The sequence below is a fragment of the Fundulus heteroclitus genome, chromosome 24 (assembly GCF_011125445.2).
Source record: "Fundulus heteroclitus isolate FHET01 chromosome 24, MU-UCD_Fhet_4.1, whole genome shotgun sequence".
Taxonomy (NCBI): domain Eukaryota; kingdom Metazoa; phylum Chordata; class Actinopteri; order Cyprinodontiformes; family Fundulidae; genus Fundulus; species Fundulus heteroclitus.
This window is the reverse complement of record NC_046384.1, coordinates 22,283,939-22,301,576: the sequence shown is the minus strand read 5'-3', so window position 1 is coordinate 22,301,576 and position 17,638 is coordinate 22,283,939. Positions and strand designations below refer to the sequence as shown.

At 42.6% G+C, this 17,638-nt stretch overlaps 1 protein-coding gene across 2 annotated transcripts in view; it reads left to right on the top strand.

Annotated features, from left to right (window-relative positions):
• Window positions 1-9,491, top strand: part of chrm4a (cholinergic receptor, muscarinic 4a) — a 55,028-nt gene extending 45,537 nt beyond the window's left edge. For both annotated transcript variants that reach the window (XM_012877391.3, XM_036128446.1), the window contains 2 exons: window positions 1,595-1,867; window positions 9,233-9,491. In XM_012877391.3, the coding sequence (XP_012732845.3) occupies window positions 1,595-1,867; window positions 9,233-9,478 (519 nt within the window). In that variant the 3' untranslated portion in view covers window positions 9,479-9,491. The remainder of the gene's footprint in view (window positions 1-1,594; window positions 1,868-9,232) is intronic.
• Window positions 9,492-17,638: the final 8,147 nt, after the last annotated feature.

Below are 17,638 nucleotides of genomic sequence, written 5' to 3'. Positions count from 1 at the left end.
TGCAGAGTCACCAACAGGACAGAAAGCCTGAGGCTTGTTGTAGCTGGTTTTCTGTCCCCCTGCTTGTTTTTAGTAATTTCCTTGTTTTAGGAAGTTTAGCCTCACTGATTGGCAGGCATGCCGGTTTAGAGGAACCCTTACTTCCTCTTTAACCCCTCACTTCAAGGAAGTTACACAGTGTTCCTTGGAGACCTTACAGCTGATTTGCTACTCATGAGGAGTTTGTGTGCTAAAGTTTCCTTAAATCACATTGATTTGTACCTATATGCATGAATGGGAATTCTTTTCAAAGTATTACTTTGTTATTTTTAAGTGAAGAATGCATATTTGATCTGGATTTTAATCATTTATTTCAAAGCACTATACTAAAACAAACTCCATTTATATACAGAAATGCTATTATAGTCATTCAATCAAATCATACGGAAAGATTCCTAATTAATTACATACTTTCTAATTGGATCTGGTTTTAGAACTATGCAGTCTGGTTCAATTTATTAGTACAATCGTGAAAAGGTTTGGAGTTTTTCAGAGCTCTGATATATGGTGGAGCTGATTATTAAGGGCTTTATATGTGAGAAGAAGAATTGTATATTTTGAAATGCTATTCAAATTTAAGCCAATGAAGGGAAGCTAAAATAGGAGAAATATGATCCCTCTGGTTGATTTTCATCAGAACTCTTGCTGTAGCATTTTGGATCAGCTGAAGGCTTTGAACTGCATTTTGTGGACTTCCTGATAGTAAAGAATTACAATAGTCCAGCCTTGAAGTAACAAATTAGCATCACACCTGTACAGGATATTTCTAATTTCGTCAATATTCTGGAGGAAATCCCAGACATGTCCTACACCAAACTGTTTTACTGTATTACTGGAGGCCAGTTTAATGTTGTCTAGCTTAAGTGATTGATTAAGAAGCTTCTGGTGCTGAGGTTGCCGAGGTTGTTAAAAAGCTCCTCGGTGGCAAGGCCCCGGGGGTGGATGAGATTCTGAGTACCTTAAGGCTCTGGATGTTGTGGGGCTGTGTTGGTTAACGGCTCTGTAGCATTGCGTGGACATCGGGGGCAGTTCCTCTGGATTGGCAGACTGGGGTGGTGGTCCCCCTATTTAAAAAGGGGGACCGGAGAGTGTGTTCCAACTACAGAGGGATCACACTCTTAGGCCTCCCTGGTAAGGTCTATTCAGGGGTTCTGGAAAGGAGGGTCTGTCGGATAGTTGAATCTCGGATTCAGGAAGAGCAGTGTGGTTTTGGTCCTGGCCGTGGACCACTGGACCAGCTCTATACCCTCAGCAGGATTCTTGAGGGGGCATGGGAGTTTGCCCAACCAGTCTACATGTGCTTTGTGGATCTGGAGAAGGCATCCGACCGTGTCCCCCGAGGGATCCTGTGGGGGGTACTCCGGGAGTATGGAGTACCGGGCCCTTTAATAAGGGCTGTTAGGCATCGGAGCATTGTAATAAACTGAGATAAATGAATAGCAATGTTTTACTGATTAACTGGGATCAGATAACTTCAGCTGTACAAGCCACACCCCTCACACAAATATTTACATATCATAGAGAAAATAACATATATATATATTTTTTATTACAGGCAGCTACAAATCCCAGCCCAGTTGTCACGACAGCAACATCCAACTCTGCTATGCCCAAGATCAACCCATCGTCGAGGTGGTCCAAGATAAAGATTGTAACGAAGCAGGCGGGCGACGAATGCATCACAGCTATAGAGATCGTTCCGCCAGTGGAGGGAGCCGAGACGCGTTCAATCCCCATCAGCCGCCCCAGGACTGTGGCGAGAAAGTTCGCCAGCATCGCTAGGAGCCAGGTGAAGAGGAAAAGACAGATGGCCGCCCGAGAAAAGAAGGTATGTGTGTACCCTGAATAAGCATGTGGTGAAAACCGATACAGCTGAAAGTTCATATTTACATAAACTGCATTAAAAAGACACATATTTCAGTGTCTAACTTCAAATCAACGTTTCCTGATCTAACAGTCCTGACGCATTTGAATACTAAAGCTGAGTTTATTAACTCTTCAGAGAGAAGAAGTCTCTTGGATAAGAGACAAAATGTTTCAACAAAGAAGAATCTGTTCAAAGGACCTTCTCCATTTTGTAAAAGTTGACCTGATCTAGGTCATTTAATCTAAGTTAATGAATGAGAAATGTTCTGGATTTACTTCTAATTCAGAAGTTTGGGTTTGTGTCCTTAGTCTTTGGTAGATCAAGCTTGTCCCAATAGTTTGCATGAATTCTGGCCCATTCCTTCAGGAGGACAGGTGTGTATGGGTCTAGCTGGAGGCCTTCCTTGCTCACACACACACACCTCCTCAGCTCTGCTCAGAAATGTTATCTACCTCTGACCCAGGGAAGACTTTCAGGCTTTTGTCACAGCCAATCCAAAACGTCTACTTTGTTGTTCTTAAGTCACTTTGGTACTAATTTAATAGTATCATATATTGTCCATTTGTTAATGTGTCCCCAAAATTTAACTTCCTGGCCAATGTCTTAAAACAGCAATTTCCACCAATTGCTCTTTTTACATGATACAGGACAACATAGACACACATTCACAGTGAAGGGCAATTTGAGGAGATGTTAACTGAACAGTCATGTTTTTGGACTGTGGGAGGAAGCCAGAGTACCCAGAGAGAACCCACGCATGCACAGGGAGAACATGCAGACTCCATTAGAAAGACTCCATGCTGGAACTCAAACCCAGGACTAGTACTACCAGCTGCAGCACTAAAACTGGACCAACATTTAGTTTTGGTCATCACACCAAAGGATATATCTCCAAAACGAGGTCTTTGTTTATGAGTTAATGTTCAAACTGTAATCTGTCTTATTCTGTCGCTCTTCCTCTCATCTGCAAAGATTTGCCTCCAAACATGCAGACCTTGTTGTGACTCAAGCCACAGCAATCAGCAGTAGACTGAGTCAGCAGCTTTTAGCCAATCACATTACGCTCATTTGATCATGTGACACACCAGGGCATGGGCAGAGGTAAGTCCATCAATGGTTAGCTGGTTAGTGGCTGTTAATCAACACACCCAATGCACTGGTGTGTCATGTGATCAAATGAGCGTAATGTGATTGGCTAAAAGCCACTCTACTCAATCTAGTGCCCATTGCTGTGGCTTGAGTCACAACAAGGTCAGCAGGGAAACGTTTCAGATGAGATTTTAGCTGCTGAAGTCAAAGTGAAAAAAAATCTTACATCTAATTTCACTGGATAAAAATTCAGTGTTATAAATTCAATGTCTAAAAAATGAGACTACATTTCTTCCATAATAGAACTATAAAACATGTCCACAAAGTGTAAAAGCCACTTTGTTTATAGTGTGGAAAAACTTTTAAAATTGGAAAATAGCTGCTGGGAGAACACTGAATATTATGTTTGTGTAATTCAATTAGAGCCTCTCACAGTTTAGGTTTGTGTTCCATGGAGACATTATGTTTGAGCAAAGCAGTGTGCCGTGTAAACACACGCGTGGACATATCTTCTTATGATCTAATATGGTCTGACCAAATTATAAGCGCTATGAAGCTGTGATCATTTTCTGCATAAATACTGTTTGTAGGTTCAGTAAAGCATGGGCATCTGCTAGGCTAAAGGCTAGCAGCCTGTTAGCAGTCATGGTCTGCTTGGTGCTGTGTTCAGACACACATGATGTAAGGAAAAGTGACTGGCTCAAAACCAGAGCAAAAAGGATAGTTCTGTCTTTGGAACCAGTTTCTCTTCTTCTATTGTTAAATCATGACTTCTGAGCTTGACTGAGGCAGCGAGGTCTGCAGAGCTTCGGCTGTTCTTCTGGGTTCCTCTGGGTTCTTCTGGGATGAGTAGCTGTTGATGAGCTCTTGCAGCAATATTAGCAGACTGCCCACTCCTTGGAAACTGATCCATGCGTTCTTCATGTGTGGAGAACGGTCCTCACTGCGGTTCTCTGGAGTCCCAAAGCCTTAGAAACCACTTTGTAAGCCCCTTTCCCTGCTGATAGTTGTAGATGTATTATCCCTACTTTGGAGCATGATATGTTGCTTTATGAGATCTTTTAGCCTATTTCTTGGTCAGATGTGTTCCATGGCAGTGATTTTTATCAGCTCTGCAGGCCTGGGTGTGAGCAGGGAAATCACGTCCACAAACATGTGTAGTCTCAGCTCCTTCATGATTTATCTAGGGGGACTATTATTGTAGACAGATTACCAGGTTGGTTTAAATAAGCTTCTTTTTCTTCCTTATGTGAAACCTGCTTGTTGCATGTCCCTGGTATATCTTTGTTTTTTTTCACAACACTCTTAGTTTTGTAGGTAATGCTACAACAGCTCAGTCCCAATGTCAGCTGTGTTTCATTGTTAGCCAGTAAAAACAGAACAAAACATTGTAAGGCTGGGTTCTATTGGGAAGCTGGATAACAAGCACCGGTAACACAATGCAGAGAAATAAGGCGAACGGCTGGAAGAAGGCGAGACAGCGATAGAATGTGGTGACACCACTAATGTTGCTGAACTTATTCAGCCTCAGTAAAGCAGCTGTTCCAGCATCTTAGCTACACATCATGGAAGAATATAGTATGTCCAGTTCTGGCCCCACCGTCTGTGTATTACCAGCAAATCTGGTCTCATTTTCCAGGACAAGGTGAATAGTTGGCATTATGGCTCAGATGTTGCCTCACAGCAACAAGGTTTATGGATTTGAGTCTTGGCTTTGTGTCGTCTCTGTGAGCCGGGCTTCCTGCTCCCTTTGCCTGAAAATATAATAATAATATATATTATTATTATATTATTAAATATAGATGTGGTCTTGACCGTTTGCAGCTGATGTGAGGTTTCTCTCTCTTTGCTCTGTGAAGGATCGCACACCTTCTTTGTCGCTGAGGAGTGTAGGTTTTTACTCCTCTTTGCTTCAATTAGGATCTGATTCAGCGTCATTTTATTCCTCTTTAAGGAGAAGAAGGTAGAAATCCTGCTGACCATCTATTTTACTGGACTACAGACACCTGTATCCCTCACTGCCCTCATCAGTCTCACTTTCTCCAACAAGTCATCACTACTTATTTCTAAATCATCTTCCTGACGCCTAAATGGAAGTGTGACTACTACTCTCTTCTTAAGATAACTTTTACTCATTGAACATTAAACAGAATATATGTAAACACACTCCATAGTATTACCTCAGGACAACTTAATATAGGGTTATGCTACATTGCTGCTCCAGTGCAACAGTTGCTGTTTCAGATGTATACATATAATAAATCATATTTAATCTATTTATCTTTGCGGATCTATTTTTTCAGACAGAAAGGTGCCACTCTCTGGCATCAGGGTCCTCTTAGACGTCCTGCAACACGTGGCAGTACCGTTGTTGGTTCCTTGCTGGCGTCCATCTTTATTTTGTGTAGATGTGACAGAGCAGAAGCGGGTGTGCTGCTGTGCATGGTGGTACCGTAGCGTATTGAGTTAGGGATGTGTGAAGTGTGTAGGAATGGTCAGAGGCGTACCTGCAACGCTGGAAACAATGTTCCATACACAGCTGCAGAAGAAGGCAGGGATCTGGACAAAGAAGGCGGCGCGCTCAGCACCACACAGCCCCGCCATCTTTTCATGATTTTATCAACAGAAGAACATCTGTCTCTACGTCACTGCACGGCGTTATCACACGGCTGATCCATCACGCTCTGATGCTGTTGGAGACGCTCTTTTAGAAGGCCTAGCATGGATGCATGCTTTAACAGACTTCATATAGTATTTTCTGCTGGTGGTATTGGGTTGTTTTGTGTCTTGCATTTTTCATTCAACCAGCAGAAAAGAAAGCAAAGCCATAATCTCCCTCACAGAAAGAGAGAGAAATGCATGCAGCTAATCTTCCAGGACTGCGTATCACTGCTATCCTGTCCTCAGCGCTCCATAAATCCACTATTTTACAAACGCTCACAGTTTTCTTTAGTAGTTTAGCATTAAATATCTTTCTAAGTTGCACATTGGTCACTTCCTGTGTTTTCTTCCTCATCAGGTCAGCTAAAGAGCGATGCATCTCTCAGGTCCTGTGCCAGCTCTGTGTCTAGTCTTTCTTTCTGTTTGCTAAGGGTCTTTCTTTCAGATGCTGCTCACCTCCAGAAACACACTCCTCATACCGGACACACCCGGTCTGGATCTATTCAGGTTCACACAACTGATGAGCATGTAGGGATTTGCTGGGCGCTGAAACGTTCTGAGCTGTCGCCATCAGTGGTGGCGTCGTGTGTAGATGGTGGTATGCATCTGAGAGCCAGCGTCTGTATCTGGTGACCATAAAGGAAGTTTACCAGAAACCCAAAATTCTGCTTCTCTAATGTTAGAATCTTACATAAGAACAAAAATATTATGATTTTGATAGAAATGTGTGTAGAGTGTGTTCTGTTGATACTTAGTCCAGCAGTATTACTGTGAGTCTAGATGGGAGACGGTCTGATGTGGAAAAAGGACTTTGGGCCCCAGAGCAGTCCAACCCTGGCTCTCTCCAAACTCTTGGCTTTGCCTTTGGGTGTCCTTGTCGTTTCTCCAGCTTCTTCTATCCCCTTTTTTCTTTCCACTTCACTCTTTCACCTGCTCAGCAACCTGTGGTCAACCATCCTCTTTAAGTGGGACACTTTGTGGCTTTTCCCTTCTTGCTGGTGTCACCGTCTCCATTGACAGAAGTTGCTGTCTATGTGGCAATTTGTTTGTCAAAAAAGCCTCTTTATTGCTCTTCTGTCTTATTTTAGTTGCCAGCGATATTCATTGAAATGAACAGAAATGAATACTTGAAACATCAGGATGATTATTGTCTCCCTGGACGGGCCACATCCAAGGAGAATTACGGAAAGGTGCAACAAGCCTGACAATCCTGTGACACCTGTACCTACAGGATGCAGGTGTTGGACTCTTTAAGGACAAATGTCTGGCTGTCATGTTATTACTCCACTTATGAAGTCTGCTAGACTTCCTCGTCTAGATGTGAAAGTTAACCCTGAATAATTCTATTGTGGACCAAGTTATGTGCAAATGAAAGCATTCCTCCTGCCTTCGCCCCTTTACTTTAGAACTTTTTGCCAAGTACTCTGCAACACACGGTCAAAAATCACCATTTCTTCTCATCAGAGTTTAGACATTCTGATGCAACTAAAATCCAAATTTTTTCTCTGCTAAAGGCTCTAGTTTGGCAATTAAAGCTAGAATGGAACGCAGGTTATTCACAGTTATGTGAAGACAGAACAGCGGCTCATCCCTTGAAATAGATGTCTTTTTTTGTGCCTGAATAATTCATATTTTGTGCTGAAAGTAAATGCCTTTGAAAATGCTTGGGTTGGGTACAAGGACGTAACGGCATTCACTGCTTTTCAGCTCTGTTTTATTTATATAACACTGAATGGTGTGTCCGCCCAAAGCTATTACTAGCTGCAGTTCACACATACGCTTGAAACCACAGATTTACATTCACTGTGTAAAAAAACACATTTTTTCCTCTCCGTCTAAAATCAATTCAGACTAAATATTTCCTGGAATGGCTCAGTCACGGTTTCTAAAAATGATTTCTCTTTGCTACATGACAGAATAACAAGAAGGAGAATGCTTTTAGAGAATTTCTTCCTTTTTAACCTCTTTTGTGACGCTTTGATTTGTCCAATTTGGAAATGTACATGCTGCAAATGAGCTGTATGACCAGGTCAGGAGTATTTGAGCTTCTGACCCGCTGCTCCTGACAGAACTGCTAGAACCGAGTCAGGTTTGTCTCCCTCTTTACTCACCAATGTTCTCTGGGATGGAGATCAGGACTTTGTGATGGACACTGCACAATGTGGACTTTGGCCACTTTGCAGCTAATCTGGTGCAACGCTGAGGGACTTTGTGCATGTGGAACACCAAATGTGTCCAGCTTTAACTTCCAGGCTGATGTCTTGAGATGTTGCACCATCTTTGCTTGTGACGCCATCTATTTTGTGAAGTGCACCACTCCATCCTGCAGAAAAACACGATGCTGCCACTTCTGTACTTTACAGTTTGGAGGATGCTCTTAGGCTTCAAGCATCCTCTTTTCTCTCCAAACTAGAACAACCAATAGGGCCCAACACTGTATCTGTGTGTCCTCAGACCACAGAGTGCATCTCCTGAACTGTGATCTTACTTTTTATGCTACTTTTGCAGTAATGGCTTCTTCCTTCCTGAGCGGCATGTCAGCCTGCATTGATAAAGGCCTCATATCACTGTGGACTTTCTGACCAGCTTCAGCAGCATCTTCACAAGCTTTTCTTCTGGGGCTGGGTCCCACATTTCAGCCCAGACCCCGTCCCTCTCTGGAGACACAGACCCCCCCCCAGCGAGTACGACGGCCGGACCTTCCCATGTGTTGATGGACTTGCATGTAACAGGATGAAGGGATGAAGGTGGAACCTTCAGCTACGTAAAGGTCGGGTCCATGGATGAACCAGACCTGTGCTGGTGCTCAGTTCTCTTTCTGATATCTTGATCTTTTTTCTTTTAAGTGTTCCAAGATGTCACACAAGGAAGCGTTGTGTTTAAAATACATCCACAGGTTTGCCTCCATGCACCTCCTCATTACTGCGGAGCTACAAATACCAGACATCATTTTCTGGCCTTTCCTAAAGGGTTAAAAGACGCGGTATTTAGTAAGGGTGCGACAACACAGCCATCCACATCGATATATTCATTAAATGACTAACGATGCAATTTTACATTTATGCCAAATATCGATCCATGTTGTTGTTTTTAAGACATGCCTTTATTTAGAAGTTCAGGCATGAGACCGTAGTGAACAGGTGATCTATTATCATAAATTAGAAGAATGCTGTTTTTGGTTTAAAGGCCTGACACATGTAAGAGCTTAGGAATAAAATGGTCACATCATTTGTATGTGTGAGTTGATATCAATGTACATAACAGTGTTAGATAAATTATATATTGAAGGGAAAACGTAAAAGAAATGTCAGGAAATGTGGTATGGTCATTAAAACAAATGGATATAACATGGTATCGTGTTAAAGCTGCTGATGTACACCCCTGGTATTCAGTGCATGTAAAAATCAGGTTTTAACTGCATCACAAATGTTTAACTCACAGCAAACAGGCTGAATGTTCCCTCTGTGGTGTTTAATAGGAAAGGAAAAGCACTGCCTTTCATTTGAATTGCTTGTACCTTTTATTCTGCTTTGAGCGGACCAATCTCATGCTCTCCTTTTTTCCTGTTCTGTGCAGGTAACCAAGACCATATTTGCCATCCTCCTGGCTTTCATCATTACATGGACACCGTATAATGTCATGGTGCTGATATCCACCTTCTGTCAGTCCTGTGTCCCCGACACGGTGTGGGCGATTGGCTACTGGCTGTGTTATGTCAACTCGACCATCAACCCAGCTTGTTACGCACTGTGCAATGCCACATTCAAAAAGACTTTCAAGAACCTGCTGCTGTGCCAGTATAAAAATATAGGTACAAGATGAGATGAAAGAAGAAGAGGACGGGTGGGAGGGGAGGGGAGGGGAGGGGAGGGGAGGGGAGGGGGGGGATGTAAGCCGCGTCAAAGCAGGAACAGAGGAAACGCTGTACAAAGGTGAGTGACAAGGAGGCTGGATGAAAAAGGGGACGAGGCAGAAATGCATCTATTTATTCTACGAGCTGCTGTTCATTATCCTTTCCTCAGCGCTAACATGTGACAGAGCTGCCCAGCATCTCCTCACATGGCGCCGCTTCCACAGAGGCTGGAAAAGCTGCTGGAGCAGGGAGACAAAGTCAAGTAAAGTTAGCGAACAATGACTGCAAATGAAAGCCTGTAGAGATAAAACTATGAAGTGGAGCTGTTATGGCGCCGCATTGACTCACTTTTAATGTATATTTCTGGACCAACAGAGGCTTGCAGACTGTTTTGGATATACTGTCATGAATTAACCTCTGCTAAAAAAGACCTTTACACACACTGGAGTTTGGATGTAAGGTGAAGTGTATTATATGAGAGCAGTTGCCTGGGTAATTGGCCACTGGCTGTGTTGTGACAGTTCAACCATCCACCCAGATGGATGAAGCTGGAGCAGCATCATTAAAAAAGTTCTCCTAGATGCTAGATCTGATCCATAAATCAGCTGTTTGTACAGCAGGAGTCTGAGACAGGGAGAAGAGAGGAGACAGTGAGTGCACAAAGCTCTGACGCTGATGTCAGACGCAGGCTTCAAAGTCCACACTTCCAGGTACTGAAGCCTCCACAGAAAAACCTGGTGCTGGTAACTGCTCAGTTACTAGGAGTGGAAATGGGGCTGTGAGTGGGACGCTTGTTCAGCGGGGGGTGCAGCGCGTATCTGTCATCCTACATGAAGCTGACTCTGAGCATCTCTTCATGCTTCCTTTTTAGTCACAACGTTGTTTCCTCCTCTCAGAGGACGTCTGAATCAAAGTGTTGCAGTATGTAACCCAGATGTGGCTGGGCCTTCTCTGCTCTGTGTGACACAGCCGTGGAAAGATGAGATGGAAAGATGAGATGGAAAGATGAGATGGAGAGATGAGATGGAAAGATGAGGATGGAAAGATGAGGATGTGGCTCAGGAAGTCCTCAGCTCAGCAGAGATGTCTGAAGCTGGGCTGGAACTCAGGCAGCTTTCAGTCATTCTCCCTTTGAAGGACACATTAACCTGATCATGCTGCCAGCTGTGAAGCCTGCTAAAAAACAAGGCCATTATAATGTTTAATAATTCCTCATTATGACTATTATGTTCATATTAATGCACCCATTTCATTCAGAAACACAAGTTAATGAATCTGTTTGGATTTAGGAGAATTTCCCTATTTTGGGACAATAAAGTAATTTCTTATTTTATCTCATCTTTGGGCGATTTCTGGAGGATGATTATATAAAGTCTGCTAAGCACAGTTATGTCTCCAACCTCTGGGCACAAATCATAACCTTTTTAAACTTTTGTTCTTTACCAAACCCAACCAGTAGGAGTTAAACCTCATGCAGCTTGATGGTGGCACTTATTAATACAGCGTACTGACGCTTGCGTCTCCAAAAGTCCAGTCAACCCTATTATTATTATTATTATTATTATTATTATTATTATTATTATTTAGATATTATATTACAACCTTTGATATCTAAATGAGTGCCTCAGGGTGCCATTCTTAGTCAGAACCTGGTTGCTTTGTATGATTTTTAACTATTATTAAAGAAAGAAATCAGCCCTGGGAAACTGATTTTGTATTCTTTTAAATGTCAAAATCCATTAGATGATCTAAAGCATTCAAGTTTAAAACAAAAACTAAAAAACTTTAATGATATTGCAATGAATATATCAGGGTGCAATGGCTTTATAGCAATTTACTATATTAATATCATTAATGAAAATTGCATGCAAGGTGTTAAACATTTAACATAAAAAACACTCAATATGCATTAAAAACTGAAACTTTAATGTTTGGTAATGAGATTTTCTTTTATTCAGCTCTCAGAAATAATTAGTTTTATATCTTTCCAATCCTCCAGTAAAGTTACAGTGAACTGCATCGCTAAGAACAATATAGAACAATGAATAATTATAATAAATAGACGATGAAGTCTTTCGCCCGCTGTCCTACAACACACGTGTTTTAAAGCCCTCTGTCTCACCAGATTAAGGGAAGGCCCATTATCAAAAAGACTGTCCTCCATCGTTCATACTTGTTCACCTAAAAAGAGAAACAGAGTAACTTGCAGGTTTTCATTGACTCCACATGTGATAAATCCTACCTTGGAAACACGGCCGACCCATTCCAGAACCACTTACTGTACCAAAGTAGCTTTTACTGTCCGCTTTAAATTAAATACTTTGATCCTAATCCAGTCATTTGATTTGAACAAATTAACAAGTCCCAGTGAGTGTTAGCCACTGCTTGCATTGCTGTGGACGACCTTGGGCCTCCTCTGCTTCGCTGAATTATGTTAATTTATGTCTCATAATAAGACTTATAATAATAATTATCAGACATTGATTAGTACCCTCAGTACGCTGCGGTATCTCACTGGGATTTAAGTCCAGACTTTAACTAGGCCACTCCGATCTGTCAATAAGGTTGTTTGGTTTATATATATATATATATATATATATATATATATATATATATATATATATATATATATATATATATATATATATATATATATATATATATATATTGTGAGCCCGAGTGTTATTTTCCAGCAGGACTGATGAGATTATTTTTGGCCTTACTACTCATCAATGAATGCCATTCTTACCCAGTCTGTTGGCTTGTACTGTGTTTTTTCTGTCAGAATGCATTAGATGACCTGAAACCTTTAAAGGGGTCAAACATGTTCTCAAAGCAGTGCAGATGTGGGTAAAAACTGCAGCGCTTTGAGAAGTCAAACCTGGATTGAATGTTTGGACACATTTTACTGAGACCGGATCATAATTATAAGCTAGAGCTTGTTAAAGGTTGTCTCTGCTGCCGAGCTTAAGAGCTCAGTTGATGAGTTAGACAGTGATGCTGTTCAGGCTTCACATAATAGCAGATGGCTCCAGATTGCCGTCTGTCTTAGAAACAAAGAAGAATCCGTCTCCCAGCGGAGAAGAGGAAGGAATGGTTCCAGCTGCTGAGGATTCATTGATGTATTTCTCTGCTGCCGTCCTCACAAGGCCAGTGAGTTTATATAACACTTATATATCACTGTCACCTGCCACCCTTACCACTTTAAGTGGTAAGGGTGGCAGGTGACAGTGAGCTTCCCATTTATTAAAAACAGATGCTGATAAGTAGAGAATTTGAAGAGAAGTCCTTTGGTTGAGTGGGAGAATGATGACTAGAGATAGGCACAGCTGCAGGAGGATTTCCAGGCAGGTGGATGAGGGAAAACTCGCTGCTTCTTAAAATCCTACCTGCTAACCAGGCATAAAGATTATGGTGCTCTAATCCGTCTTCTTCAGGATGATAGGGGAGCTGAGGTGGAAGGAGATGGCTGTGCAGGGAGGACCAGACGGCCCTGAAGGCCAGCAGGAGCACGGCTCATAGAGCTGCTTTAGGAAAAGAGGGAATCCTCAGTTTTAGGCCTTAACCCTCCTTTCTAAGGGGAAGGGTGTCCAATTCTTTAGGGGGGCACACTTAGCTGCACAGCATTGGAAACATTTTCTTTGTGCACATATTTTCAATGGGAAAATAACCACTTTAAAGCCTATTATTAAGCATTTTGACATTATATTTGGTACCGATTGATTCATGGTTAATCATGACCGAATGTTTGCACAGATCAAATGTTTCCTAGTTTAAAACATTTAACCATACCAACAACTAGTAGAATGTGTTATTTAGTGTAAACCAGTCATTTCTTCTTTTCAACAAGCAAAAAAAAAAATGGCGGTGTGTTTATTTCCCCCTAAATGGTGTCGCAGCCGTAAATCCAATGGCGGGCAGCTGTTGGTGGAGGCAGTGTGATGATGTGGGACAGCACCGTCCCTCTGTGGAAGAACAAAGCTAGGCTCTGAATGGAGGTACCGTCAGCGCAGAGATTCAGCTCGCTGTGTTACTGGTGACTGCTACCAGCGAGCAAAGCATGCTGGGTACAGTCCTCACACTACGGACCACTCCTGCAGGTTTGGTGAAAAACAGGCAGCAGAGGCAGCTGTTTGATGACGGCAGGGAGGATTCTTCAACATTTCACATACACAACTTTGCTGCTCAGCCCACAAATGCATTTTTCTTACAGATCAGGCAACATTTAAGGAGAAATAAACAGGCATTAGAATAGTAGAAGATGTTCTGCCGTCAAGCAAAAAAAAAGGTAAATTAAATCACAAATCTCAGTTCTTTCCCTAAGCTTTGATGTGATTTTAATAGGGTTAAACATGTTGGAAGTCTAAATACATTTAAAACATATAAAAAACGATATTTACTGATCAAAAGGGTACATTTGGAATCAGTATTGTTTTTTTCCCCTTTAAAACGAGCAAAAGTGATGGCGGGTCGACTGTTTAGCGACAGATGAAGGATCATTATGTCAAATGTTTATCCAATAAAAACCTGTGAGATAACTGACATGAGTGCTTCACATGCCAGTGGAAAATAACAAAGGGATGGAGAAAACCCAAGGAAATGAGACTGAGCCTATAGGATGGGAGAGAATGCTTTCCTCCCACCGTTTTTCTGGGATGCTCAGAGTGTAGGGTGCTGTTTTATCTGTGGTGTTGGCTTTGGAGAACCTGCAGACACACATGAGGAACCAAGCATCCTGAACGCTGTAAAGATTACACTCAGCGGCACTTTTCCATTAGAACCTTGTTTCCCTTTACTAACATTCTGTCTAAGCTCTTGACAGATTTCTAGAGGAGTTAGGCAGCCAAAAGAAGACGATGACTGATGCTGATTTTCCCAAACCGTTATTAAGCATCCCTAGATGGCTGATGTAACGTTAGTTTAGGCCTGAAAGGGAAGCTTGCTAACAGCCAATCCAAGAAGAGCTGACTCTGAGGAGGGCTGGGAATGAGTCAAGTGTTCAAAGTTGCTGCTTTCTGAGATGATTTGCGTTGCCTTAATTGATACAGGCAGACACATCCTGGCAAATTGGAAATTAGCTTGACTTCTGCTCCCAGGAGCCAATCTTTACCAGACATGAGCTTGTGATTAGCTCTGGTTCTGGTCACATCTCTGAACCGGGCTTGTCAGGGTGTCACTCAGGACCCTTTCCCAGAGATAAAAGCAGGGCATTGAGCTCAGCTGATTCATTCTATCATTTAAATAGTGATGAAGTGGAAGCAGGAGACCCATTTGCCTAATATGGCTGCATGGCTTGAATCACAAGGAGCTGAGTCAAGTGCATTCCCTTTAATCCCTTATAAACCCTTCAGTGCAGCAGAGCTAACACATGAATATAAGGGAAATCCAAGAGCACACAGAAAACCTTCCAACACAATCCCTGGATTTGTCTTCTAGTTAGATTTCATGTGGCAGAGTCAGCCCAGACAGACTGCAGGAGATCTGGCACCAGGAGGGCGGTGGGAGAAGGATCAGCTGTTTAAAGAAGAATCAGTTCTAACAAGCTAGCTTTGCTAGACGCATGGAGAGGCCCAGAAAACACAAGTTAGGATTAAGTTAAAATGACCCAAACCAAACTGGCACCACATGAAAACCTGATAAGAGCGATCCCCGAAGCTTTGGGATGACTGCCAGTGACAGTGAGGTGGGAACAGGTCGGCCCTTACCTCTTTCAGAAATTCAGCCGGTTCAGTTTCAGCATCAAAACTTTGATTCTAACAGGAGTAATTATCTTTACACACAGGCTCAGGATGGTTTAGATGCCCGTTTCCCTTTTAATACATGGAACTATTGTCTGGAAACTGATTTTGCATCAACTCCAGTTGTTCTACTTTAATTTTATACATGTTTGATGATCTTTAACAAGATCACAGCCGTTCATTTACCCCCCGGTGTTTTAACAGCTAAAACATTTGTGGTGTGACACCAAGCAGGAATACATAGTTTCCAACCAGTCGCTCAATGACTTCTTTTTAACCCTTTTTCCTGTCTGATGATGTACCAGTTATATATTAAATAGTGGGCATAATCACAGATTTAGGTGCATATTACTTATAATACTCAGCTCTGCAGAACACTACCAAGTTTGTGATGCTTTGCTTAAGTTAGCATTATTCCTGCTAAACTGCTGCTGATGCTTCCTAGCATCACTTCTTCTTGACTCCACTGCTTAAAGGTGCCATGACATCACTGTATAAGCCATTTTATGTCGCTGATATGTAAATTATTTAAAAAACAATGTCAGCTTGTTGTCTTTCAGGCCAAATGTCCTTCCTCAGTGAGAGGGTTGGGTACAGTCACTGTTTGCAGCTACAGCTATATTTGGAAAACCGGTCAAAACGCCCCCCCCCCCCCCATCCACACCTCTCCCCTCGGTCACATATCCATTATTATGGTGTTGTGGCTGGTTGAAGTGTTTGTGTAGCAGGATGTCGGCCAGACGAGGCCAAGCTGACCAAAGGCTTCAACCTGGAGGTGGAGCTGAAATACCGAGCTGACAGACGGCGGCGGGACGCAGAGGCTCACATAGGAACATGTGGCGGCCGTACATTCAGCCAGCTTTGGCTCGCCACGTTTCACTCGTCCGTCAGCCGGCTATTTTAGTTACAAACACACTTTCCTTACATTTCACAGCAATTACAAATAAACTTACAGGTAATGAAAGTTTTGTGATCACCACCTTCTGTGTTGGTGCAGAAGAGTTCCTCTCCCACCTTCAAGAAAGGTCTTCAGTAAAGTCCCCATCAATGAACTTCTGCCTCTCTTCTGTGATTGTCTCATCGTTTGGGAGTCAGTGGAAACTTCCATCCATTCTGAGCGTACCAGCTCTGACGTTAGCATTTAGCTCAACCCTTCCTCCCTGCCTCTGCTGAAGGAGTTCATCATGATGCTGCCAACACTACGTTTCACCTTAGGGACGGTGTGTTTGGTTTTCTTTATATGGGTTGTGGTAAACTGCAGAGGGGACTTCTTATAGGTTTCTTTTAGCAACCAAACAGTCTAGCTTTTTTGTCACCAATTCCTGAATTTGGGTATGTGCCCTAGTATTGATTCTTCCACCTGAGCTGTGGATCTCTGCAGCTCCTCCAGAGTTATCTTGGAGCCCTTGGTGTGTGTCTGATTAATGCTCCCCTTGGCCAGCCGGTCAGTTTAGGTGGACGTCCATGTCTAGCTAGGTCTGCAGGGTGTCCCTCCTCTCTGTGTTCAGATGATTGAACTGAGCTGTAAGACGGTCAGAGCTTGGGATGTTCCTCATTTATTACAACAGGAACTGTGTTTGGACATTTTAATACCCAGAGGTAAATACTTTTACGAGTCCAAATAACAATAAATGAAGTGGCATTTCACAGGAAGAGAACCACAGTAAACCACAGAGGCTTGGTTCCATGCCTGGCTTCCCTGCATGCCACGTGTTAAACTATCCTGTGTCTGACCGTAAGGTGCTCAGAGAGATGACAGAACAACTTAGAATTTCAATTCAGTCCTCCTCAAAGAAGAAAGCTGATGCAAAGGAATGACAGAGAAAAGGAGAGGGGAAGGGGGAATTAGGGAAATGCAATGATGAGCTTGAGAAAGAAAAGTAGGGCACGAACCAAGGAGGCAGTACAGGAATCCTTTATTTAGTTCTAGTCTGTCAGCTTCAGCTGGAAACACAATAAAAAGGAAAATCACACCACCGGGCTACTTGCATCATTTACTTAGTGTTGGCACACCAGCAGCACATGGAGTTCATCAGCTTTGTGAACTGAGCAAGACGTTACCACACTGCTCCAGTTCAGAAGAACTTCAGTTTCATTAGGAAACAGAAAAAAAAATTATATCTAACAAAGAGCTCCAAATCGGCATTCATCTGCTGAGTTACCTTTATTCACACCCCCCACCTCAGGACTGTGCAGGTCCTTATTTCCAGGTGAAAGTAGCTTTACCTGTGTGTCATACCTGGTTCTGTCCCCGTTGTGCTTCTGCCACTATCACTGCAGAAAACCGCTGATTCCAGCAGGAAGTCCTGGTGGTCCTTCAGGGAATGATGCAGCTCAGGCTTCCTTAACTCTCTGAATACACTGAGAGGGTTGGAAAGCAGACAGGTCACT